The sequence below is a fragment of the Amaranthus tricolor genome, chromosome 15 (assembly GCF_026212465.1).
Source record: "Amaranthus tricolor cultivar Red isolate AtriRed21 chromosome 15, ASM2621246v1, whole genome shotgun sequence".
NCBI classification, from domain to species: Eukaryota; Viridiplantae; Streptophyta; class Magnoliopsida; order Caryophyllales; family Amaranthaceae; genus Amaranthus; species Amaranthus tricolor.
Window position 1 is genome coordinate 6,269,810 of NC_080061.1, and position 26,105 is coordinate 6,295,914.

Below are 26,105 nucleotides of genomic sequence, written 5' to 3' on the forward strand. Positions count from 1 at the left end.
TATAATATTAATTAACTCAAAATAAGTCATTCAATTGGAGTAAACTTCTTAGGAGTATAATAATCTAAAGTATATTTTTACTTAAATAAATCATGAATATTTTGACTAGATAAATAAAACTTTAGAAAATCATAAAAAGGCTACTCTAAGAGTAATATGAAATATTTTGAGTTAATCTTAACATTAAAAATGATTTTGAGCAAATGAATTATAGTTAAGTTTATTTTTAACAAATTTTCTTTTTATTTTTAAGCCATAAGAATGTACCTAATCGTCATAATCATCTTACCCAATGTATCCCACTCATAGAAAAACTAAACACAGAGTCTGGAGAGGGAAGGACGGCGGCAACTCATACCCATAAAGGACAGCGCGCCTAAAGGAGTCCCTCGGCTCGAGAAAGATAAAGAGACGTAACTACACGAGAAAGATAAATTAAATGCCTATAAATAAAATAAATAAGTGGAACCACCTACAAAATAATAGAAAACAAAAAAAACTAATAAAAGAAACGAGAGAAGCAACAAGGCAAGAACACCAAAAGGTAATCTAAGAAGACATCAGTAGTCTAAAACATGGATATGACGCCTCCAACTACCCCTGTTCCTAGTCAGACGAGATTTAACTCATATAAGTCAACTTTTATTTGCTTATCTCAAATTTTCTCGAGCCTTCAACTTCTCTTACCCTCTACTATAATGCTTTCTACCCTCTTCACAGGATATATTGAATAAAAACATTGAACGTATCACTTAAAGTTATATTAAGTTGAAATTTATTACTAAATCACACGTTAATTAATGGATGCAAGAGCCTAGAGACGAAGCAATATGCCATCGTTATATGTCGAACATAATCCACAATTGTCCAAAAGTAACATACCCCCTTCCTAAAGCACAAAGATACAGATCCACTGATATAAACTTTAAAGACATCTTCAGGTCTAGAAAAGATATAACAATTTGTTATCAAAGCTTACATGCCATATCTAAGCCGAAGAAAAAGCAAGGGGGCAACCTATTTTGCCAGAAGTTAGAAAAATAACCAAGTTGCGAGGTGAATGCATCATTCCACTCGACTCAAAGTGAGGATCAATCTTCACTTGCGAACCAACACAACAAATTTTCACACGTTCGGGGGTGGCCAAATCTTTCCGAATAATTCCTCGACTCGGTTTGCTTGATTTGTGTAGCCATCGATACCAGCGGTAAGAAGCTCCACTGAAGCAGGTCCCATTGCTGCTGCTAAACTTCTTTGGTCCCACTTCACAAGCTGATACAAAAGGAAACATCCAAATACCCAACTTCAATTTTCCTAATGCAGTTGTAAAAATTCTGGCATACTAAATGCAATGCTTGTAAAACTTTAGGGATGAAATAGATAATACTCTCTCCTTCCAAAAGATATGTTCCTGTTTGATTGAAATAATAAACTCATATGATTAAGATGGTGGAACATATCTTGGGGACGTAGGGAGTACTATCGTAAGGGACTCGAGGATAAAAGATGCCTTATTGGGATGGTTTACTACAACACATGGTGAATGCAACAAGAGCCTCTTTTAACACTAAACTTCGTTTAGAGAACTCCAACTCTATTAGAAAAAATATATATGCTCGTTCACTACAGTTTGAGGTAGTAGCTAGCGTCTGAGGTAATAGTTTCTCAAAAGCTAACAAATGAAGCTTTTGTTTGCTTTAAAAATTTTAGGTAGTTTGATTTGAGGAGGTTTATTAAGTGATTCTCATTGCTTATCAATTTTTGTCTTTTAAAAGAATCCAAACACAGCTTCTACCGAACACGTAGTTGACAACTTGACATAGCTAAGTTAGCAGCAAACACAACCTAAGAGCAACTAAAACTTAACAGGCCTTGACTTGGACATAATGCAGATTCAATCATTAAAGTACATAGCAGTAGCATGATTACAGTAGCACTATTTGTAGATACCCTATAATATAAAGGATCTCATTTCATTCACAAGAATTTTGGGAGATGGGTATTTGAATCTCCATTATCCTGACATGGGAAATAGGACTTACCTGTTGGCAGAGGAGTCCAATACATAGCTAAAAAGGTATTCTTTCAAAAACCGTTAGTGTAAAGGAACAATATTATAGAAAGCCTTTCTTATCGCCTTTTTTGCTTAAAACAACTGTAGGAGCTCCTCAAAATATGGCAATAGTAACAATACTTATTAATTATGACAATCAAGTTCCACACTCTGCCAATGAATCTATGATTCAATGAGCAATTATCATTGTCCTCTCTTCTATTACTTTCAATGTTTGATCCTGACTCCCAGGTGTTACAGCAGTGGCGAAGCCATATGGGGAATGTCCTCTCTTCTATCACTTCTAATGTTTAATCCTGACTCACAGGTGTCATAGCAGTGGCGAAGCTACATGGGGGCTGACAGGGGCCGCGCAGTCCACTCTTGCGGTATACTGCTCGTATTGTTACAAGAGTAGTGGAGACTTTGTGATTCAATGGGTATAGGAAGTCATGCTAATACAATGTGTTAGAAGTTCACATTTTCTTGGAAACAATTTTCTTATGTTTTGTTTTTGATATAGTTGTCAATATAAATATATTGATCATATCATCATACTGTTAACAATTTTCTAATGTTTTGGTTTTATTCTAGTGCGATGTCTTATCCCCATAATGGAGAACTTTCGTATATTCAATATCCACAAAATGGAAAAGAACTTTAAATTATTTCATGGGACACTGTCTAATGCCAGAATCCTTTAAACAATGATCTACAGCATAATAAACTTGGAGCAGGCATACAGCAAAACTGGTCGCCTATGGAATTAAAAGGGATATCTATGATGGCCATTAGAAAATTATAAGGGTATTAAAAAAGTTGTCATGTTCATTTCTAATTTTCATTCGATATTCTCTTACCCCTAAAGCTAGCCTATGGGATAAGGCTAGAGAACGAAACCAAGCTTAACCAACTCAAGGCCTAACTCAATAAGGCACCAACTAATAAGCCTTGAGCAATTAGAAGGTGCATTCAGTGACACTGAGGTATGACAGAATGGCTTGGTGATGACAGTCTGTAAGGTATACACCCCCATTTAATAAAGTCTAAAAAAGTTCTGGTTCAACCAGCATTTAAGCTTGAATCAATAAATCATTTAGAAGATTATTGGCTTATCTTACAGCAACTTTTGGATCTCCTTAAAACTCTTTTTAAGAAGAAGTCACCAACTTCACATCTATGAGGTACAAATTCTGAATGTTTCAACTAGGTCAGATGAACATATTTCTTGAAGATAACCCTGCTGAAGGCTTGATGTAGTGCAGAAGAAGAAATACAACAGAATTACAATAAACTATACCAAGTTACCAACAAAATTGCATTTACTTTTTATCCTAAATTCATAGGTTTAGCTTGAAAAGTGTTAAATTTGTCATTGGGCTTGTGCATAACAAGACCCACATCTTAAAACCAATTGGTAATAAGAGGAGTAGCCTATCAAGCTTATATGTTAATCAATCTCTATCTATTTGTTCGATGTGGGAACACATGTAGGTTATTTTTGCAACAATAACAAAGTGTGAAGAAGTAGCTCATGTCCAATCAAGCATTCGATAAAATCAATTAATCCAGAAGATATCATCAAAAGCTCAACAAGGAGATGAAAATACCACTGCGCAAGTAAGGAGAGAAACAAACCTCTTCTTTGCTGAACTCATAGGTAGCCGCAGATTGTGGGGAAAGCCTCCTCATGTAAGCATATTTCTCATCAGGAGAGGTTATAGTTTCTTTGAGTGACTGTAACACCTTTAAAGGTGCTATTATGTAGTCTACCCTGCAATTTAAATGCAATACAATATGATTTAGTAGTTCTTCAAAACTATCAAGCACTTTACAGGACTAATTTCAAATACCAAAAAGATAAATTGTATACCCAAGGAGACTATATAGGTCCTGCTTGTTGCGAACTGCTGCTGCCATTAGCTTTGATTTGTGGCCATATTTATGGATATAATTGTATGTTTTAGTTACCTGCAAATATTTTGTATTATGACATTATGAGACAAGGCGTAAAATTTTTACTTGGCATGAGTTTAAAGATCAGAAATTCACAAGTGACAACTGCCAAGCTATGGATCTGAATTGCAAGGCCTAAGGAGGACCAAATGTTTTCCTCAAACAAAATAGAATCAACGGACAAAATGTTTCATAACATCAACCAACTCCAAATGCAACATGAGTATCTGTATAATATCATAGAGGCTTGAACAAAGCCCAATTGTAAGCATTCAAAACATCAGCAGGCAAAACACATAACAAGTTTGTCCAATTGAACTATGCATATAACTCGTCAAGGCTAAGTGAGGACAGCCTTGAAATTTTCTCCAAAAGACATGCACCCCAACCCCAAACAATGTACAGGATACAATTGTTACCAAGATCGAGGAATGATCCGGGTCGCGGAACGGGATCGGGAACGTAATTCACCATCTTTTAAAATTTGGGTCGGGATCGAAAAATTTTGGGTCGAGAATTTATGAGTCGTGGAACGTTATATATGGGATCGAGAAACGATTTTGGGTCATTTAATTAAAATTTAAAATAAAGGAAAAGAAAAAACCATAGAACAAAAAAAAATAAAAAGGAAAATGAAAAGGAAGTAATAAACACCCATTAAACACTCACGTGATTTTAATGAGTGTAGTTTACTTTTATTTTTTTATTGGAAATGGGCTCAGAAAAAAAACCCAAGCAAATTTAGTAAAAATCAAAACCCTATCAACAAAGATTAATACTCCATACATAGTATTGGCAGCTGTAAAAATCAAATGGCATTCTTCATCCTCCAGTACCACTGTCCAAGGCTTGTTTGTTCTTTTATTTTTCTCTTTTTTCTTTTATTCTTCTCTTTTTATTTTCTTTTTCTTCTTTTCTTCTCCTCCATTTCCCGTGTGATGTTGGAAGTTTGATTTTGTTGTTGGGTTGAGGTTGGATTGATCGAAATAACGTTTCAGATCGTGTATCCTAGCGATCCTGATCGCAATTGACCCGGGTAGAATGATCCAGATCGCAGTTCGCTTGCCAAAGTGGAGATCCCGGCTACATTGGGATAAACATTCAAGCAAGTAACTTTTTGAGTAATTTTTATCAATAACAGGAAACTGAGGGTAGTGAAATTTATAATTCTAATTCAGATAGAACGTTATTTGGTTTGCTCCAAGAGAACTCAGAATACAAGAAATTCAATAGTCACAAATTACAAGACAGGAAACACTAGTTCTAGATAATTATTTATACTGATGGACGAAACCTCCTTTTAAATTTAATTTATACTGAAGTCATTAGAGATGCTAGACATTAAACACACTTAAAGATTATAATCTGGAAGTCAATCTAAAACTCACCAAAGCCAACCCAGGATCTTCCCCTCTTTTAACAGCAGCATCAATCTCAGAGTCACCAGAATGATTACGTGCCCAATCCTGAAGAATTGCAAATGATTTCATACGATGGAAGGCATAACACTGAAATCAACCCTATGCTCACTGTTGGCAGAAATTTTACCCTTAAGCGGCCAACAAATATCTGAATCACAGATGCTCCCGCTTGGGCTGCCGCAGAAGCTTGAGCAAAGCTAAAATATCACAGAATAATCATCAGCAATGAGCTATATGACCAGAATAGTCCCATGTTTCATATATCAGGACAATCAAAAAATATATCTCAATAAAAACTGACAGGTACGTAGTTCCTCCATTCCAAATTTATTACGGCTAATCAAATTTGTTAACTATCAGGGACATTTAACTGATGCAATTAAGTTTATTAGTAACAGACCTCTAGATTTTTCACTAGTCAGTGTCAAAGAACCAACTCAACCAAAAGTTTGAGCTGATGTTTGAACTTTGAAGCGCCAGGTTATATTACATACTCTATCACGACTCCTCACACGAGAGTCCTTTGGACTAGAATTGTGAATGCAACACGGGCGCTACTCATACATGATGCTAAATATTCCACTTAAAATGAGGGGTTTGGATGATTCAAACTCGTGACTATTGTATCATGTTGGTTTCTAATACCATATCAAAGAACCAACTCAACCAAAAGCTTAAGCTGATGGTTGAAGTCCCGGGATATGCCATATACTCAATCAGTCGCGAAAAGATAGTATCCCATATTTTATCAAAAAGTTGAGTGAATGATTGACACTTGAATCACAAGGAAAACATTTTTAAAATTAAACATACCTATAAACAAATGTCAAGTGAGTTTGTATGCCCTCAGATTCAAGCACCCTTACAGCCTCTATTCCCTGAACATAAAGGTAAAAATTTTAACTAACACACTTGCTTGGAGAGAACAATAATTTTAAAATGTAGCGATTAAAAACCTGCCATGTTGAAGGAATCTTAAACAGCAAACGCTCAGGCAGGACACCAACATCATTGTATAACTTCAAAAGGGCATGCACCTGAAATTTTGATAGCATATAAGTTGTAATTAAGAGAAAGAATGTCGCATGGATAACACAGTTAGGCTGTTATATTCTCATAAATTGAAGAGTTTGCAAACTTCAGAGTTCAGGCATGCAAAATTTTTGTGTCTCACAAACTTCAAAGCTTGCAAAAGATGTGCAAAGGAGAAAACAGTCATTTAAGGAATTAACGTAACATGCTAGTGCACCAACTTATGATAAAGAATAAACCACCCATGCTAATGCACCAACTGATTCCTATGTCAAACAAAATATCCATACACCATACTTTACCCAAAAAAGCATGACATATTATGCAAACTTCACTACCTCAAGCCTTCATGCACATTAAAAGCCCTAAATACATTTTAAAAATGGCTACCGCAAACAACATATTGGCCACAAAAGCAGATTGAGGCTCGTAACCACAACTACAACTGAAACCACATTCTTGCATTATAGTTTAGTGCAACTAGAAAAGGAAAATTTCTAAGCACAATTGGTTCAAAATAAAAAATGCGCCACTACTGAACTTTACATGTAATCTTCATAGTCCATACTATGTCTTGTTTACATGCTATGTGACATCTTTTATGTGGTCTGGTGAACCCAAAGACTCCAAATAAAGAAAAAGCTGAAATTCCATATGGATAGCATTAGTAGGGGGTTTGATACTATTTTTGTTTATCTTACTCAACACAACAGTACCTACTCCCTAAGCTGACATCCCTTCCCATTACAGACCAAGCAGAAGAAATCAATGGCGAATTGTTGATCTAGCCAGAAATAACATATCTGAACAAATAGAGGGATTGATAATGTTCTGATGTTATCTCGCTGAACACAACAATAACTACTTTCTGTGCTGACATCCTTTCTCACTGAATACCAAGCAGATGAAATCAATGGAGAATTGGTGATCTAGCTTATACGGCAGAAATAATGTATCTGAATTCTGATCAAAGATTATGGTAGCCACCATTTACTATGAGACTTATACTAGTATTTCCATATCCTCAAAGATCGGACACATACTTCATTGTAAAATTTATGTTCAATTTTGCAGTAACTTGGAACTTAACTGACAATTTTCTCTGCTCATCATCTGACCAAGGCCCTCACTAAGGAGTCAGACTACTCTCTTTCATCCTGCAATGAAACGGAGAACACTAGACCAGTTGAAAGCATAGTTTGTCGGGAAAGGGTTGACGTTAAATGGAGCAAGACCAAAGGGCCATAGCGCAGGCATGAACCGCCAGCATCATTAAAGTGAATTGCATGACTTCAAACAGGGATTCTGAGAGTAAAATAGATTACAACTGTGAGGATAAAGAAACAGCAGTGGTGACTTAATCGTGTCTAAAGTGCACCTTCTTGCGCCTAACGAGCCTTAGGTGTGCCCCATCGAAAATTTGAAAATTTGAGATCGCTTCGAGCAGAGATGGGGCTTTAAGGTACACGTTTATCAACTTCTAAAAAGAGTCCTATTAAGATGGGCATTTGCAGCATGTCAGCAACAAATTAGTGTGTACTATCTAGTATATGACACTCCATTATCTGCATCTCGACATTCCACATTTAATAAAGAAAAAAGACCACATATGACATCACATTTTGCATGAACATAATACACATCAGTATGCATTATGTGATACCATAACTAAAAACTTCATACATGCATCAACATCACAATGTGCCAAGTATTAACAAAGAATCAGCAGATGAGTGGAGAAAGTGAGTAAAATGATAAATACCCTATGAATTATCCCGTGAGTGTCATAAGCAAGACGAGGATCCACTTCAGTCGACACCCTACCTGGTACTAGCTTAGACAAATCAGCACCAACGTTTACCAATGCCTACTCATAATCATGCAAATAACAACTATCATCCAGCAAGAATTAACAAAAAAAACCCATATTTGATCCAGCGAAGTTTAGAGTGCAAAAAAACGGAAACCTTGTTGAGGAAACATGGCAATCGAGCATCTGGCTTGTCAATAGTAGCACACTCAGAGTCAGCCAAAGCAGTATCAACTGCACTCTACAACCAAAAAATAACAACGAAAAATCTTGAAATTATTAAAAACAACAAAGTTGAAAGCATATCAACATCAAGACACATGAATAGTGAATACTCAAATGTTGATGACAAATTAATTAAAGAATAAAAAGACTCGATATTCATACTATCATTACTATGTTAAATTAGAGTTCCACACTTCCACGAAATCATCACATCGTCAACTACTTTAATTTCTTCTCCGAAATTAGAAAGTAGAAACAAATCCGTAATCGGTAATACCTTGAAAATTGTATCAGGAAGACTCAAAATCCCTAGCAAAAGCGATGAGCTAACAGTAGCAGCAGTAGGAGGAAACCTACAATTTCACATTCATTAAAAATCATTTTTTTCTAAATTTGATCATCAAAGTTAAAAAAAAAAAATTAAAAGCAATGAAATGATGAACTAAACCTTTCGAAATCATCAAAAACAACGGTATCAGGGACAATCTCACTAAAGGTCGAAACCGAATCAAGTTCAGTAATTAAACCTTAAAAGAAATACATCATTTCAAGATCAGTAAAATAGCAAGGAACAAATTGAAAAATCAAAATATAGGAGAGAAAAAATTACCAGAATCAAGAGAAGAAGAGAGATTGTTAGAAGAAGCGCGAATTTGAGGAAATGATGATCGTCGGAAATTGAAAACGAGATTAGATCGAACATGGAGGTTCGATATCGATAACTTTCCCTGCATCCATTGAAAAATTGCATAGTTTGAGAAAATATAGTAAGAGAGAAGAAAAAGAAGAAAGAGAGAGAGTTACCTGAAGAGGGGAAGAGAGATAAGAAGGCGGAGATGACAAGGTAGTAGTTGCAGACATTTCTGGGTGTGATCTCTTATGTTCTGAGAAAGTGACTGAGGAGGACTATTATAATTTTCCATTTCATGTTAAAAGTCTTTCCTTATTCTCGGGAGAAAATACGGAGCATCATTTTTTGATACTTTAGAAAGATTTTATTTTTGTCAAAAACTATTTTAAATATTCTTTTATCAAAAGCTACCTAGAAAATTTATTTTGTTGTCAAAGACTATCTATTAAAAGTTCTTATTAAATAATTAATATCTATTAGGAAATATCGCTATTTAATTTCTTTTAGGAATAACATATTTAAAATTTGAGATTTAGACGTACAGTACTCTTATCCCTAAATCCCTTAACCTTCCACTCAAACTAAAATTAGGATTTTAGAAAATTTTACTACTATCCAATGGTTACTGAATTCTTTGTCTCTAAAATTTGATTCACTCCACTAAAATTAAAATTAGATGATAAAGAACTAAAGGAGCATACATAAAGAAGGACAACTTTCAAAGCTTGAGCACAAAGGATTTTAATAGAGAAGAAGGAGCATGATGAATAACCTGTTTCAATCGAAATTATGATTTATAATGTAATGTGTGAATGAAATTGGAATAAGATTTAAATGAGTAGTCACGTGATTTTCACATGAAAGAAGAAACAAAAAATTTGGATGAAAATCGTTAATAGGTAGTCTTTGACAAAAAAATTTGTAGATAGTTTTTGACAAAAGAATATTCTAGGTAATTTTTGACAAAAGTAAGAATTTTCTAGATTATTTCTAAGAATTTTCCCTAAAAACATAATTCAATCCATATAGAGTACATCTCATAGTAAAGACAGCTTTAAATAGCAATTTGTGAAAAAAAAAGCTAGGCAAAGAGTCGATTGGTACTTAACAAAAGAAACCACGCCCATTCAAAGAAAATAAGAAAAATATTACTACCTCTGTTTTATCCGCATGCATTATGGAGAAAATACACACAATTTAAAAAGTGTAAGAAAGTGCGTAATTTTCCAATTTTATCATTATAATATATCTAGCGATGAATAAAAAAATAAAGCAAATAAATTTAAATTGTTCAATATACATTTAGAAATCCATTTTGCCAAAACTAGGCAAGTATTACGATTACAATTACATGACATATGAAGCAAGATGCTTTGCCAAACAAAGGCAATATAAGTAATTAATATCATGATCATATAAAAAACATATTTTGTTCCCTTTCAACTATTCTAAATTATATTTTAATAGAAAAAACGCTTAAAATTAAGATCAAATTTAGCCAACCTATTGCCAATTCAGAACAAAGTGTAATCCATTGCTTGTCAAAGACAAAGTTCGACCTATTTTCAGCAAACAACTTAATTTTAAAACCATTTTTCTCAAATTTATAAACATGACTAGTTTAAATACCACTTAGAATTTTAAAGGGAAACACTTTCCATCCAAATTCAGTGTTAGAGTATATAACATATCATGGGGCCTCAACCATCGGTTTAAGCTTTTGGTTGAGTTGGTTCCTTGACATGGTATTAGAAGCCAACGTGAGAGGTCACGAGTTCGAATCTCAACTACCCCTCATTTAAAGTGGAATATTCAGCGCCTATGCGCATCCACACTTCTAGCCTAACGGGGTCTCGTGTGAGAGGGCATGTTAGAGTATATAACATATCCTGGGGCCTCAACCATCAGTTTAAGCTTTTAGTTGAGTTGGTTCCTTGACATTCAGAAGCAAAGAGAAACTATTAGAGTAAATAATTAATTTAGCCAAAAATCTTCAAGAGTAATAACATCTAAAATAAAATACTTTGCATTAATCAGTCACTTAATTAACAAAATACTAACTGCTAGATTTTTCAATTACACTGCTAAATCTCCACCTTAAACATAAATTTACTGGAAAAGGTGGAGTGATACACACATTTTGTTCAATATAAGGCTTAGTAAAAAGAAGCAAAAATTACAAGCTAAGACTGAAATTTGCAAATAATAACAATGCTGGGCAGCCCTTTGCATTTGCATTGCTGCATTAATTCAAAATTTTAATCTCTACACTAAATAATATATGTATTTATAAAAATAATAAAGACTAGTTAATTAAATCGTGTTCGTCGAACTGGAATTCTGCTCCTTCCAGTGCACCAAGGCTTCCAGAAATTGCTTGACCTGCTCATTCCAAGTACAATTACTGACTAATCCTCTGATTAATTGTGTTTTTATGAAGTTAACAGGATGCAAAAATAAGTTACCTCTGAAGGGTCCTTGAGAGAGTAAGATGCCTTGGTATCTTTGGGCATTGGCGATACAAGTATACCGTAACCTCGATTTCCTTTTCGAAGCGCCTAACAAGATTGGATTTAGCGTTATTATCACATTATTTTACAGTAAACTGGATTATGTAGTGATTAGTGAATGAAACATAGGCTAACTAACCTTAAATGCATCTTCATCAGTTTTGTCATCTCCTATGTAAATTGGCAGCACATCATCACTGTTCCCTAACCCTGTGTTATAGTGTGCAAAAGATCAGAAATTTCAGGGCTGTTGTTATCATGAATGCGAAGGTAAGGGAATCTAGCAAGGGTCTGTCTAGGTCGTGACCGAGATCATTTTGTAAAACTACGACTTATATTGAATTTTGTACCATACTACTAAAGAGTAGTCGTTGAATTAGTTTGGTACAGGTGAGTGTTCGGTCAACCTTATATTAGAATCCTAAATTCACCCCTGTGGGAAGAAATGTGACCCAACCTCACAACAACAAATCTTGTATGAGACCGTCTCGCCGTTAGAGGGGCCCATACAAACAGTCCATTAGTAAAAAAACATAAATAAAAACAACATAATCTGCATTCACACTTGTAGGGGAAGCGGGTTTTTTTCATAGTTTGGGCTGACCCAATTGAAGTCGTCTCATGGTGAGACGGTCTTAACAAAGAATTAGTGACCTCCCAAATGTTGGTGGTCTTCAATGGACATGCCCCCGCAAGCCTTGGCCTAAGGTAGGCTATTTGCAGGGGCTCAATTGTAAGCCCCATCTACCAATCAAAAGTTGGGAGGATACAAAAAACAGAAAATGAGAGAGCCAGAGGTAAAATTAAGTACCAAGGGAATCAAGCAGAAATTCTACTGCCTTCCCCTTGTCCCAGTCAATTACGGGTCGAACCTCTAAAACCTGCATAATTGAAAATCAATACATATCAGTGAATGTTTCTTACAACAAATGTAGCAAATTCAATGAGACAAAAGAAATACATAACAAGAAATGGTAATGATACCTTCCGCCCATGAGTTAAGCACAAACGAGGGTAATTCTTAAGGATATCATGGACCAGCTGAGCAACAATTGGCCAATTCTGTAGTTCAGTTAACAAAAACAAAGCAGCAGTCAGTGTAAGGTTCTATCACATACCCAGCACATTTGTTTCTCTAATATCTCAAAATGTAAATATACTCACTTTCTCTTCTACATTACGGTAATGTACAGACGCACAAAACTTGTGGTTCTCAACTTTTGCGCCTTTGATATCCTTTGTTATTTCAACAAGGGTTCTAAAAACCTGAAAGAATAAACAGAAAACTGACAAATATTAGTGCCATATTCAACAACCGAGTAATACTACGCATTCAAAAATTCATAACGAAAACAGACCTCATCGATCATGGGCAAAAATTCGGTAGCAGGCTGGAAAAGATTAACTTCCTTTTCCTGAAAACCAGAAGTAGGCAAATTCAATGAGATTACATAGGTTGATTACGGCTGTGTTTCATCAGAAGAATCCTAATCTGACCTGCTTATCGGTGGAGTCTTTACAGAGCAAGTAGTGTCCGTTAGGCATTTCGTGCACAGGGCTCATTATATCCATTCCATGGCTACCAGCATAATGTAGTTCGGCTAGGCCTACTAAATCATACACCTGAGACAATAAACAAGGGAGACGCAATAAATTAGTAACAATCGTTAGCTACTAGTATCACAGAAATGTATTAGCGGGGTTGTTTCGGTCATGTGCAAGGTACCCAACTACATAGGGCCCCTAAAATTAAGGGTCTCAATTGTTACTTCACAAATTCTTGTGAAAGACGGTCTCTTTGAGAGACCATCTAGGCCGGCCCATAAAGGAAAATATAGAGTAAGAGTAGGCATTAAGCTTCAATGGCCTGGGCCTGAGAGGCGTCAAAGACACGGTCTCTCAGGAGATTGACTGTTGTCACTTTACGTTAGTTTGATTACTTGATTTCGGACCAAATTTGTAAATAATGTAATATGACCGATCTGAAAACTTAATGCGAGTTTTTTCCCTTGTTTTCACTACTCACCTTATCGCGGCTTCTTCCACTGATGATAGCAGTTGGATAATACTTGGCAATGTTTCTAACAGCAGAACGCATCTGATAATTTGACGAAGTTCATTAGACAAGGATATAGACAGAACAATTAAGAAAGAACAATCAAAACAAAAACAATACAATTAAGAGTTTCCTTACATCATCTGCCATTAGTGCACAATCAGGGTCATCAACGATTGGAGAAAGTGTTCCGTCATAGTCCAAAAAGACTGCAATCTTCTTACCCTTGGCAAAATCTGTAATTTGCTTGAAGGAAGTCAAGGCAGAAGGATGCTTATTCTACAATTCACAAAGAAACCAAGAAAGGTATAAGTATAATGTATAAGAGTCATTTAACCCACATAAATCTCATTCAAATGATAGTGTACCCATAAGGAAAAGAAAGTTACCATCCAAGAAGAATAACTAAAGTCAGTGTCTTCGGAAACAATCCCAACATTGAAGTCCTTTATGTGCCTTTTACGAGGAGGTGAAGACGATTTCATGGCATCTAACCATCCATTGGAAAGAACGTCCTCAAGCAAACCGGCTTTTTTCTTAGGAATAGATATATACATCCCGGGTGAGAACGATGCTCCCGTCTGAGAGCAAGTCATAAGGGTACTCGGATGGATGCCAACTCTTTCCTTGATGGGAGCGGGATCAGTTAGAATAGGGGAAGGTTGGCCTGAGATCATGTCTACCGAATCCAGTTTTCTTACAACAAAGAATGTAAATCTACCGAGTCTAACTTCTTGGATCACAAGGATAACCAATCAAAACACAGTTACTAACTTATGTAATCTACTCAACTATCCTGCGCTCTTGTCAATGAAAAACCACCTATTTAAAGTTTTCTTATCACTGCAGCATGAATCCCGTTTCCAGCTTAATGCACTGTCCATCAATGACGAATTCTCTGAATACTAGTAAAAAAAACACATTTCCCGAATTAATTTCAAGACGTAAAGGCCCAACTGCCATTGATAGAGTATATAACATATCCTGGATTTCAACCATATGTTATATGTTATATATTCTATTAGCCACGACAAAAAATGCAAATTTTATGCAAGCATTACCTCGTCATCTCGAATCCTTGCTGCATTTACACAAGATAGCTGTAAATCTTGTTCTCCAGCCTCAAATTTCTAAGAATATCTCCGACTTTTCGCCTGAAGAAAACTACCATACGAAGCTCAATTAACTGAATGCTCAAAAGTCACAACTCACAACCACACACTAAACAGTATAGACAACCATAATATACTGTTTTGTTGATCTTAGACTGCCGCTTCTTGTAAACGAGGTGGCACAAACAAAGGAGAGACAAGTTGATGAATTAGCAAAGGGATAACTTTTTGTATTGAAGAAACATGAATACAATTATGGAGCTACAACCAAATAGTGAGTAGTGACCAGCATTTATATAGTAATAATATAATTAATGGCCATCACCTTGTAATCTTTATGTTTATATTATATTTATTCATTTTATAACTTATATCCTCAACTACTACTCATGGGCACAATCTAAATGAGTATGTAAACATGATACTCCATGTCATTAACTTGATTTAAACAATGTTGTAATTTCAATTTTTTCCGAGTTTAATGCCAAATTGGAAAGTGGACCACCATCAATTTAAAGAATTTCCTCTAAACAAATCAAAAGGCAAAGAAAGGAAATTCAGGAATTTGAGAAGCATGTAAAATGTACCTATTTACATATTTGGAAGAAATCTTCTCAAAGATTCACTTCCCAATGTCAACAAATCCATAATCACATGTCATTAGGTAAAATAAACCTTTGTTAAAGACGATTTCACAATTTGTTTTGATTCATGTGGCAGACCTTGATTTCGGCCAGCCGGGCTCAACCCCATAAAATATCATCATTATCATCATCTTACCTAGTATATCCCATTTATAGGAGATACACAAATTCTTGTGAAAAATGGTTTTTTTGAGATATTATCCCTAATTGGGTCAGCCCCTTATCATCTTTTTGTTTAATTAAGCTTTAATGGGCTGTGCCTAAGAGACGTCTTTTAAAGAATGGGCTGTGCCTAAAAGACGTCTTTTAAAGAGACGGTCTCTTAAGAGACCGGCTGTAGGAAATATGATTAGGGTCTGAAAAGGAAAGGAAAGCTGCAAACCCCTAAAATATGTACTAATCAATTGATTTTACATTAATTCTCTCGATAAAAAGTGTTTAAGATCCACCACTGGTTGCTAACATGTGACCTTTCAAACTAGAGCACTCCCCTCCAATACCTTATTTTTTTAAGAGTGTGATAATGGAGATTAAGAACTAACTCTTCAAGAACATTTAAAATATTTTCCCTAATAAATATGCCAATAACTAGGCAGTTCACAATAATTTATTTATGCTAAGGTCCACTTTGTCCCCTTAAAAAAATGCTTACTAACAGCTATGTCACCAGAACTCAAGCAGTCGGCACATAAATGCACACCATATAATACTGTGAAAATTACTTTAAATTGAATTGTCACTTTAGGTAAAAAGGGCTTCTAGCATAAAGACTAAAGAAGCAGACTTTCTTTGTAATAAAACTAAGTTGATTGTATCAAATTTTTTACAGAAGACAACAAAACAACCATAAGAAAAGAAAGTGGACCACTTCTCTGTTAAAAAAGCAATATTCCTGATAATTAATTAGACTTAAAAAACAACATTTTATTATGTAGAGTTGACACAAAAGTTAAAAAATTCCAGTTGGAAAAAAAACTTCTTTTGATTTTAGGCGTGTGTAAAGTGACAAATCATACATGCTCCTTTAAATTAAAAGGATTCAAATATTAGTTTATATTAGTTTATACCTTTTTTAGAAAAAATAAACAGGTTAAGAAATTATTATGTATTTTTATTTTATCCATATTCATAACCAGAAACACCATTAAGCTAATTAATGGGTTTGGACTGACCTTGACTTCCAAAGGAATCAAGAAAGAAAAGGCCAATAAACAAACAAAAGACAATAAATTTGAAATCCTCAATACAAAACAAACTAGAATTATCATTATAAAAGGTCTTAATTTGTATGTGGGTTTTCTCAATACAAACTTTGATCACTTTCCTTTTTTAAGTTGCACTGGTTTATCTCCAAGTACACTTGATCCACCAACATGAATATTTTTTTTATGATTTAAAAGATAAGGTTTTACCAATAAAACAAATCATTCTAAATCTAACTAATTAATACAAGAATCTTCTTTGAAAAGGAAACAACTTTTTATCATATACCGTTAAATTCTATACATGAAGAATTAACAACCATAATATAGAGGTAAAAATATTATTTTGAATCAAACACTAACCTTTTTATCAATTATCATCACAAGAAATCAAAGAAATACTCCTCCTACCGAAATAAATTGCTATTTTCCCATACTCACATGAAGTAAATTATATAGCAATCTGACTAATACGGAGACGTATTATTATAAATCACCCACTTACAAACCACACAAGTTATGTACAAAAGAATGGAGTATATACTACCAAGGGCAATCAATACCATGTCATACATAATACATGTTGACTTTAATGCCCTTATGTTAGGTATATCATATCACCCCCTTCAAATCACAACACCTCTTAAAATTAGACAAGTTTTACAAATTATTCATCATAATTACATATACAAGGTTGAACTTAAAGCTAACTAAACCAAATTATTGACATTTGAGAATGCAAAAGGCCAAAGTCAACGACATATAAAAACGTGCATAAAGTCTTAAGATATATAAACTTCTAATGTGGGTAATATACAGTCACAAGCAACAAAAGCTTTGAAAATACTTAATACAACAAAATTAACAGAAACAACAGTATAAATTCATAACTAATTCACATTAAAAAGTGAGATTAACCAATAATTATGTTATGACTAATATAAGCTAGACTTGAGAGTGACAGAAATTAGGTGAAGTAGAAAAGGCTACTGTTTGCAATATACTTAATTAATTTAATGCCCTAATAAAAGTTGTAATGAAGAAAGAAAATAACAGTTGATTAATTAAAATTAGTTTTGATTAAGACATGATTTTAAAAACTTTTAGTCATTTTCAAATATTGTTCAAAACAAACTTCCAAGCATATGGTAGTAAAAATAAAAAGGATTATGAAACTGTACGACTATTTTGGGTCATTATAGTTGGCTTTTGGGACAGAAACAAAGACCACCTGAAATAAATACAATTTTCTTTTTCATTTTGGTAAATGGGTTTGGTAAAACATCAATTTTCATCAATTATATTGCATAGATTCCTAAAATTTTAAGAAATAAAAAAAAGTTGATTATAATTCTAACTCAACACAAAAAGAGTTAGTAAAAGACTCCAACTTTAAACTTGCATTGAATTTGCAATAATATTTCGTTACAATAACATTAATAAATTCGAAAAGTAAAAAAAAAAAAAAAAAAAAAAAAAAAGTTGTTTCAGCTTTTAGTAGCAAAAGGGCATTAAATAGGCCCAAAATAAATTTCAAAACCATAATAACCTTTATAAATCATAAATCCACCATTAGAAAGTACAAATCTTTGACAATTTAAATGATTGAAAATTTAATTTTGCATAACCCTAACTAAGTTTATCCAATTACACTGATTAGAACTCATTAATCATAAAATCTAACATCAAAAAGCACAAATCTTTCCCAAATTATGGTTATAAAAGACAAAATCTTTAACCAGAATCGGTCAAGAATCTAACTTTAATTCCTAAATAAATGAACATCAGTACAACATAAATTCAAGCATCAATTTCTTTTTAAAAACAACCACAAATTAAAAAATACAGCAATAAAACTACATATAATAATTAATAATAAAATAAAAAGAAAGGAATTTGATATGATAATAATTAGTCCAACATGCGCCACGTCCACCGCCAAATACACAAATCAATTACTTCTTCTTCCTAAGTTAAGTAATTAAAGCACAGAGATTTCACAATTAATGAAAGTCAGATGATTTACATGTTTCACCGAAAATAGTCAATTGTTTCATCAATAAAAAAAGAAAAAGAAAAATTAATTAGCTGTAATTAATACCCATCAACAACCCAATATACCATTATTTTTTAACTTTAAATGAGAATCAAACTCAGATTTCCACTCGAGAACATAAAATTTGCCACCAGACACCATTATTAATAAATCATTCAAAAATGGAATAAAAATAATAGATCTATGAATGCGAAAAAGAAATTAAAATGCAAAAAATGATGACAATTTTCCCAGAATTAAAACATTGAACAATGAACATTATAGTTAAGATTGCACCATTTTACCTGAATAAAGAAAATGCAGAAAATATCCCTCAAAACGTCGTCGTTGTGGAAGAAACGGGAATGGCGGGGAGTATAAAAGGAAGAAGGTAGTTTTGAAGGGAAAGGAAACGGCGGAAATAGAAGAAAAAATAAAGGAGGAAGGTAGAATTGCTTAGGAATGAAGGAGGAAAATGGGAACGGAGAGGTGTTGTGTATTTATAGAGTTTGATAGGTTTTCTAGAAGACGTGTTTTACACGGCAATTCGGAGGCGTTATGTTATGCTCTAATACTCCAATAACATTAACATACCCTTTTTTTATTCGGTGGTCTTATATGAAAACGTCTCACTGTTCACTGTGAGACAACTTCATAATAAGAAGTTTATAAGTTAAATATTTTTATCATTAGGTTAATTAGTCTAAATATGAAGCATATCGTATGGTGAGACCGTGCCGTATAAAATTTTTTTTATTACCTCCCCACCCACTCTATGGTCTATGGGATATGGATGTATGATTTGGGGTTCATGGGGGTGTGATACATCTCAAAAACTTGCTTAATAAGATAAGCCCTTACTTACTTTTTAAATAATTCTCTTTTAATTGTATAGTCGATCTCTTAAGAGATGTCTCTAGATCCAACTCATTAAAGTTTAATGCATATTCTTATTTTATATTTTTCTTTATGGGCCGATTTAATTATTAGAGAAGACCGTCTCTCATAAGAATTTGTGTTAATTGTGATCTTAACCTCTGACTGTTTGTTTGGAAACTGACTATAAATATTAAAAATGACAAGCCTTTAGTATAAATTTTTATACACTAATGTTGTATTGAGATTGTTTCACTGTGAGACGACCTTAATTGAATCAGCTTAAATTATTTAAAAAAATATATAGTTAAATCTATTTTTAAAAAGAAAACACTTCTTGTAAGTAAATATAAAAGTCACATCAACAATTATAATCATTTAATTTAATAACAAAATAGGTTGATTTTTAAATCGTATTCATGTGATAAAAGTCATATCAACAATTATAATCATTTAATTTAATGTTTCAACTTTTACATATAGATGGAATACATTTTGCAAAGAAATAAAAAGGATGGTAGGTAAAAAGGTATTTTTATAAGAGATAACTTTTGGTGAAATAACCTTAAATAAAAAATCTATACTTTCATAATATATATAAGAAAATCTTTTACAATAATTTGTGATTGGTGCATGAAAGGCAAGTATGGTCATGATTTCATAATAGAGGTGTGCAAGGGGGTAGGGGTTAAAACTTAAAAGTACATGATCCGGCCTATTATTACTTGGTTAAGCTCGTTAATTTTTTTAAAAGATCTAGCTTTAATGGGTTGACCGAAAAAATAAAGGTGGGGAAAAATTTAAACGGGTCAATTTAATATTATACAATTAAATATGTTCTTTATGACCCATTTGGTATGTGGTATTAAACGGTAGTAATTGGAAAGAAATCTAGTGTTAATTTGGTTGACAAATCTCTTGGCTACCTTAATGGCCATACTTTTCCAACTTCAATCATCTCATTTTCTTTATAAATTCATTTCAATTCATTATCGTACCATTATGGAGAGGAGGTGTTAGGCGGTAATGGAAATTTGTAAAAAAAAAATTTAATAAAAATTCCATCACCATAGAAATGACATAAAAATATAAAATTTTACACTATAAGTCATTCTCATTACCACCATTTAATTACACTAACCAAACGATCCTTAGTTCTTTTATCTTACTGTGTGATCAATGAAGCTAAAATTAACAACATTGAATTAACAAATTGACGTTGCGTTGCTTAATAGATGAATATTGAACATTGACTTGAAAGTAAAAGAATCTATAATGAAAATGTTTTTGGACAATTAATTCAAATATGATGTTTACTAGCTAGAACCTAGGTGAAGCTAACATTTTGATGCAAGTATTGAATGTTTTTGGACATTAATTTCAAGGACCTAGGAATAAATAAAAGGATAAACTGGCCCTATCCGTTAAGTTGGTTAAAAAAGCTAGCTTAAACAAGTAATTTATCAATTAATAATTTTAATTGGACAAATCAGCTAATAGCTCTAACTGGCAATTAAATAGTCAAACTAGTCAACAACTCCAGCCAGAATAGTCAAGAGTTTGAGACCTATGCTAGTTAAAATGGTTATTAAGGCCAGAGATGTAATACACGTTGATGAGAAATTATATACATAAAATACTTGTGAAAAGTTTAAAAATAATATTACTAGCGCTCCAATTAATGTATTGATTGTCTTTTATTTTAAAAAATTATTTAACATAGATAATACTAAAATCATTTAAATTTTATAATAATAATAATAATAATAATAATGTTGATGGCATCATAATGACATTTTGGAGGGTAATAATTTCATTATAAATTGATATTTTTTAAGGTAATATGACAACCTCTAATTCTATCTTAACTCAATAAGTAAACAATCCTCAAATGGCCAAATATAGTGGTGTTTATTCGGGTCATCGGGTTAATTTCGGATTAGAAGTTTTGGGTCGGTTCAAGATTTTTACATAATTGTAAATTCATTTTTAGTCGGGTCAAATCAAATTCAGTTATAAGGTCGAGTGAACATCGAGTCATCGAGTCTGTTTTGAACACCTCTAGCCAAATGTTTTAGTTAATGATGAGCATAAACTAAAAATTGAACATATTCCATTACAGGATAAAATAAGAAAAGATGATGAGTTAGATGAGAATCAAATTTAAAATTTTGTCAAAGAAAAACAACTTTAACAAAACAAAATTACCCGAATCTCAAATGATCAATGCAACCTATAAATTTGAATCAAAATGGCACAAAAAAGGTTAAATCTTTTGAGTTAGACGTTACCAACACACTTAAAAACATTTGAATAAAATTGAAAATCAATAACTAGTAAAGGGACAGGCACTAGAAGCTAGGTTTTATTATTATTTAGTAATTTCTTAAATTTGGTCGGTTAAATTAAACTACATGATTTTGCCATTGATTAGCTAGTTTTGGGACATTTTGTTCCATGCATTTTAAGAATTAATAAAGCATTATTAACATTCCTAGTTAATCGTATTATTATCACGATTCACCACCGAAAGTTCCCAATAATCAATAATAAAGAAAGGCTTGATTAAGACTTGCCATTCAACAATGGGTGAGCTAGTTTCTTACTCCTTAATTACCATCACACATTAATAATCCTAAAAATACACATATAAACTGTGCAATAAAGACAAAAGGACAAACTATATCATTGTTTTTGCTAATTATAAATATTAGAACCGAGTAATAATAATAATAATAATAATAATAATAATAATAATAATAATAATAATAATAATAATAATAATAATAATAATAATAATAATATATTATGGGGCTTAATTATCACATAAAGTTTAATTTTGTATTGAGTTGTTTTTTTAACTTAATATCAAAGCTTGATTTGTTTGTTGTGCCTTTATAACTAAGCACGGAGTATACAATAATTTTAAATAAATTATAGAATAAATTTTGTTTAGTTTATTTTATAATAATACTTCATTATTATTGGTTACTGTTTCGATTATGAAACAAGGAAATGCGAGACACTTGGAAGACTTGAAGTGGAAGCGCTATCGAGAGCAGCAATCAGCGGAATAGAAGTGACCTGAATTCCTGCAACGCAATACGTTAGTCTTGCCCGGGGGTGATCTCCCAAAAAACCCCTCCGACGCTCAAGTCAGATAAATGATGAGATCCACGAATGAATAATATTAACTTGAATGCGAAGTAATGTATGGAGGTGCGGGATGATTGTATTTGGTCTACTGGTGAATAACAATTTGTGTAGAGTTTGGTTATAGAATCATGAGCATGGCCTGCGAATGTGATATGCAACAAGTATTTATAAGGAATGAAATTAAGGGGGTTATTAGGATCATGGGGAGTTATTGGCATGATGAGGGATCATGATAGTGAATGGAGAGTAGTGGGTATTTACACAATGAAAGTTAGGGTTCATGGAAGTAAGGGTGGTTACATGGTAATTTAATACAGCAAACTAAGAAGTTATAAGAGTCCTTTGACTACGAGTCAAAGTCAACGGAAAGTCAAGGGATATCAAGGTAATATCACAATATTAATTAAATAAATAAATGTTACCATAACAATTACATTTGACTTTTTATGTATAATTTGAGTTTTCATAAATACATATAAATACACTTTATTAAAAACTATTGAAATTTTTTTTAAAATTCTATATATCGAGACAAATCAAACATGTTGCACATAAATATATATTTTAATTTTTAATTTTTTTATATCCATAAAAAATTATATTTAAATTTCTCTTTTTGATGTAAAAACAAGCTAAGAGAAATACTCCTATCTCACATGAAGTTGAATATTATGATTAGCAATGTTCATGATTTATCATAAAACTCAAATTTGAATCCTAAATGGGCACAAAATTGGACCCAAACCTTAAAGAGGTTTTGAAAATTTGAATTCTTCTTTAAGTACTCCATATCATTTTCTTTATTTTATACATCAACTGGTTAAATGTTTGAATTTATTAAAAAAAAAAGAGTCAATAATTTAATGATTGATGAGAACACAAATAGGAGTAGTAAATTAATTACTGAAGAAAAATTCTAACTTGATAATTCTTTATTCAAAGTAATAACTTTTAAAAATAATATTACATAATTTATGACATATAAACGTTTATGCAAACATTTTATTAATAATAATAATAATAATAATAATAATAATAATAATAATAATAATAATATAACAACAATTACAAATAAAATATTATAACAAATAATAATGTTAAAAGTTCATAGGATTCCAGTTAAATATATAACCTCATATTTTGTCAAACAAACAAAATGCAACTTATAAACTTTTAGGAATTTCAATTTCCTATGATAAAACTTATGAGCAAACAAATGACACTTAAATTTTTACATATACTTAGATTTTGAAATTAAATCTAAATTTATAAATTTTAAACAAGATGATAAAATTGATTATCTAAATTGATAAGACCGTATATTAATAGACCCAAATTCTAAAAGAGTAATAGGCTATAGCAGAAATGTAGAATCACGAATTCATGTGGATTGTTAGTAAAAACAAATTAAAATGAAGGTAAATTATTAATTTGGTTGGATTTGCACACCCATAAGGCCATGACCCAACAAGACTCAAATTATACGAAAAGAACACGGAAAAGAAGTGAGTGGAGGAGAAATATGGGACGATGTGGCCACATGTGGGAATGGGATGGGATCACTTTTGACTTATTACCGTACGTTGTTGTGCTTGTGCCACTTCGTTTCTTCCCTCGGTTAAGCTAAACATCCGGCGCTAATTTCGCCCACTCTCTACTCAAGCTTAACGGTTATCGGTATTTATTTGAGTTATTGGGTTGATTTCGAATTATATATTTTAGATTGATTTAAAGTTGATTTTGTATCCATATTAATTTTTACATAATTGTGAATCATTTTTGAACTCAGACTAAATCGAATTTGATTATAAGGTCGGTTAAATATCAAATATCGTCAGGTCTTTTTTGAACACCTTTAACCATTTACGTTGTGTCATACTCCTCTCCTCTTATTCGAAAGTATACTAGAATTCACTATAGACAAGCTAGAGGAGAATAAATTAATTTTTCCTACATGTGGTCATAAGAATTGAACTTCAATCCTAAAGGCTAAGAGTGAAAGAAAAGCTCACAACCACTAAAATAACACAGTTTTCATATTTTCATTCCCTTTGATTTTGCTACTCCTTCTGCCCCAACCCCAAGAGCAAATGAATTAAGTAAAAATCAAGAAAAGTGGTGAAAGGTATATTTTAAGAGAAAGTGAAAAAAATATTTGAATGAGATAAAAAAAATAAAAAATAAAAAAAGTTCAATGCATGTGAATTAGAATTAAAGATTGAGTATTATGGATCACAACCTAATTTAATGGGACGAAATAGATAAATAAGGTAAACTCTTTAGAACAAAGGGGTTTATCTTAGTGTTTTTTTGTGTTATTTAAAATTTGAAGTAATAAAAGTATTTATACGTAAATATTAGATAAATTTAGTGTCATATATATACTATTTTATTTCAATCTTTAATATAAATGTTATTATTGATTATTGGTGATCATCATTTAATTATCGAAAAATTCATACCAAATTAATATGTATCTTATATACAATTTGCTACAACATTAAGACTTTACATTTTTAGTTAGCGTATAGTAGATAGTAGTGCAAGAAAAAGACAAAATAATAAATAAATAAACAAATAAATATATATGTTGAAACTATATAAAAAAGAATAGATGTGTATATCAAATTCACCAAATTTAAAATTATAACAAATTAAAAAACACCATCTAACAAAATTTTTAAGTTATCGAGATTTGTCATGAAAATTTGATGCATTTTATATTTAATTTAAATAATTGATCATAAAATTCTAGATACATAATATTAAGATTTGTTTAAAGGACATACTATATTAAGATTTGTTCTTTTACTTGATTTCCTGTAATATGTTCTATAAAAAAAATTTAATAGCACCCGCGAAGAATTCGTAGGTATTGAGAACACATTTGATGGCGGTAATTATGTCCATTAATTCGTAGGTATTAAGAACACATTTGATGGCGGTAATTATGTCCATAGATTATTATAGAACTATACTTTCCCCGTATGAAAAATAATTAGAGTTAGGATGAGATTTCGTACAAATTAACAGCAATTAGAATAATGATCAATCCCTAATGGGAGTTGGAAAAAAAAAAAAAAAAAAAAAAAAAAAAAAAAAAAGAAAAGGGAAACAAATGCCATTATTGTTCACCTCGAAATAAACATAAGTCCAAGAACATAGGCGTAACTTTTGTAGAACATGAGAATCTTTGGCTTGATTCCTTTAACTCCAAACTTCGAAGCATCAAAGAATCTCATACTTATTCTACTCCATCTGTTTCAGTTAAGTTAATTACACTTTTAATAACGTTCACAGTTTTGATTATTGTGTTACCAAAAAAATTAAGATGAAATGTTAGCCGTTACTTCTATTTGTAATATAAACTTGAATTTAGTTATTTA

The 26,105-nt window shown here is 32.3% G+C and overlaps 2 protein-coding genes across 3 annotated transcripts; both read right to left on the minus strand.

Moving 5' to 3' along the window:
- Nucleotides 1–758: 758 nt before the first annotated feature.
- Nucleotides 759–9,471, minus strand: LOC130801287 (uncharacterized). The gene is made up of 13 exons (XM_057665100.1): nt 9,302–9,471; nt 9,108–9,225; nt 8,946–9,024; nt 8,775–8,850; nt 8,430–8,513; nt 8,225–8,329; nt 6,387–6,467; nt 6,244–6,308; nt 5,558–5,627; nt 5,398–5,475; nt 3,927–4,024; nt 3,692–3,827; nt 759–1,272 (listed from the first exon to the last, which is right to left on the minus strand). The coding sequence occupies exons 1-13, from the start codon at nt 9,356–9,358 to the stop codon at nt 1,126–1,128; spliced, it is 1,194 nt and encodes a 397-aa protein (XP_057521083.1). The 5' UTR covers nt 9,359–9,471; the 3' UTR covers nt 759–1,125.
- Nucleotides 9,472–10,971: 1,500 nt separating this feature from the next.
- Nucleotides 10,972–19,258, minus strand: LOC130801636 (probable trehalose-phosphate phosphatase F). Of its 2 annotated transcripts, none has more exons than XM_057665517.1 (13): nt 18,993–19,258; nt 14,756–14,858; nt 14,084–14,599; nt 13,833–13,973; nt 13,665–13,736; nt 13,136–13,261; nt 12,997–13,053; nt 12,803–12,904; nt 12,623–12,700; nt 12,450–12,519; nt 11,778–11,848; nt 11,594–11,686; nt 10,972–11,510 (listed from the first exon to the last, which is right to left on the minus strand). In XM_057665517.1, the coding sequence occupies exons 3-13, from the start codon at nt 14,369–14,371 to the stop codon at nt 11,442–11,444; spliced, it is 1,167 nt and encodes a 388-aa protein (XP_057521500.1). In that variant the 5' UTR covers nt 14,372–14,599; nt 14,756–14,858; nt 18,993–19,258; the 3' UTR covers nt 10,972–11,441. The 2 variants fall into 2 exon arrangements, with proteins under 2 accessions (XP_057521500.1, XP_057521499.1); XM_057665516.1 differs by having other exon boundaries at nt 14,756–14,848; nt 18,993–19,168.
- Nucleotides 19,259–26,105: the final 6,847 nt, after the last annotated feature.

Excerpts from the sequence above, each read along its gene's own strand:
- LOC130801287 (XM_057665100.1), bottom strand. The coding sequence starts at position 9,358 with ATGTCTGCAACTACTACCTTGTCATCTCCGCCTTCTTATCTCTCTTCC. Across the intron at positions 8,514-8,774 it reads TTCCTGATACAATTTTCAAG|AGTGCAGTTGATACTGCTTT; the intron begins GTATTACCGATT and ends TTTTGGTTGTAG. Across the intron at positions 5,476-5,557 it reads TATTTGTTGGCCGCTTAAGG|GATTGGGCACGTAATCATTC; the intron begins GTAAAATTTCTG and ends GCAATTCTTCAG.
- LOC130801636 (XM_057665517.1), bottom strand. The coding sequence starts at position 14,371 with ATGATCTCAGGCCAACCTTCCCCTATTCTAACTGATCCCGCTCCCATC. Across the intron at positions 12,905-12,996 it reads TTTTGCCCATGATCGATGAG|GTTTTTAGAACCCTTGTTGA; the intron begins GTCTGTTTTCGT and ends TTATTCTTTCAG. Across the intron at positions 12,520-12,622 it reads GCTTAACTCATGGGCGGAAG|GTTTTAGAGGTTCGACCCGT; the intron begins GTATCATTACCA and ends TCAATTATGCAG.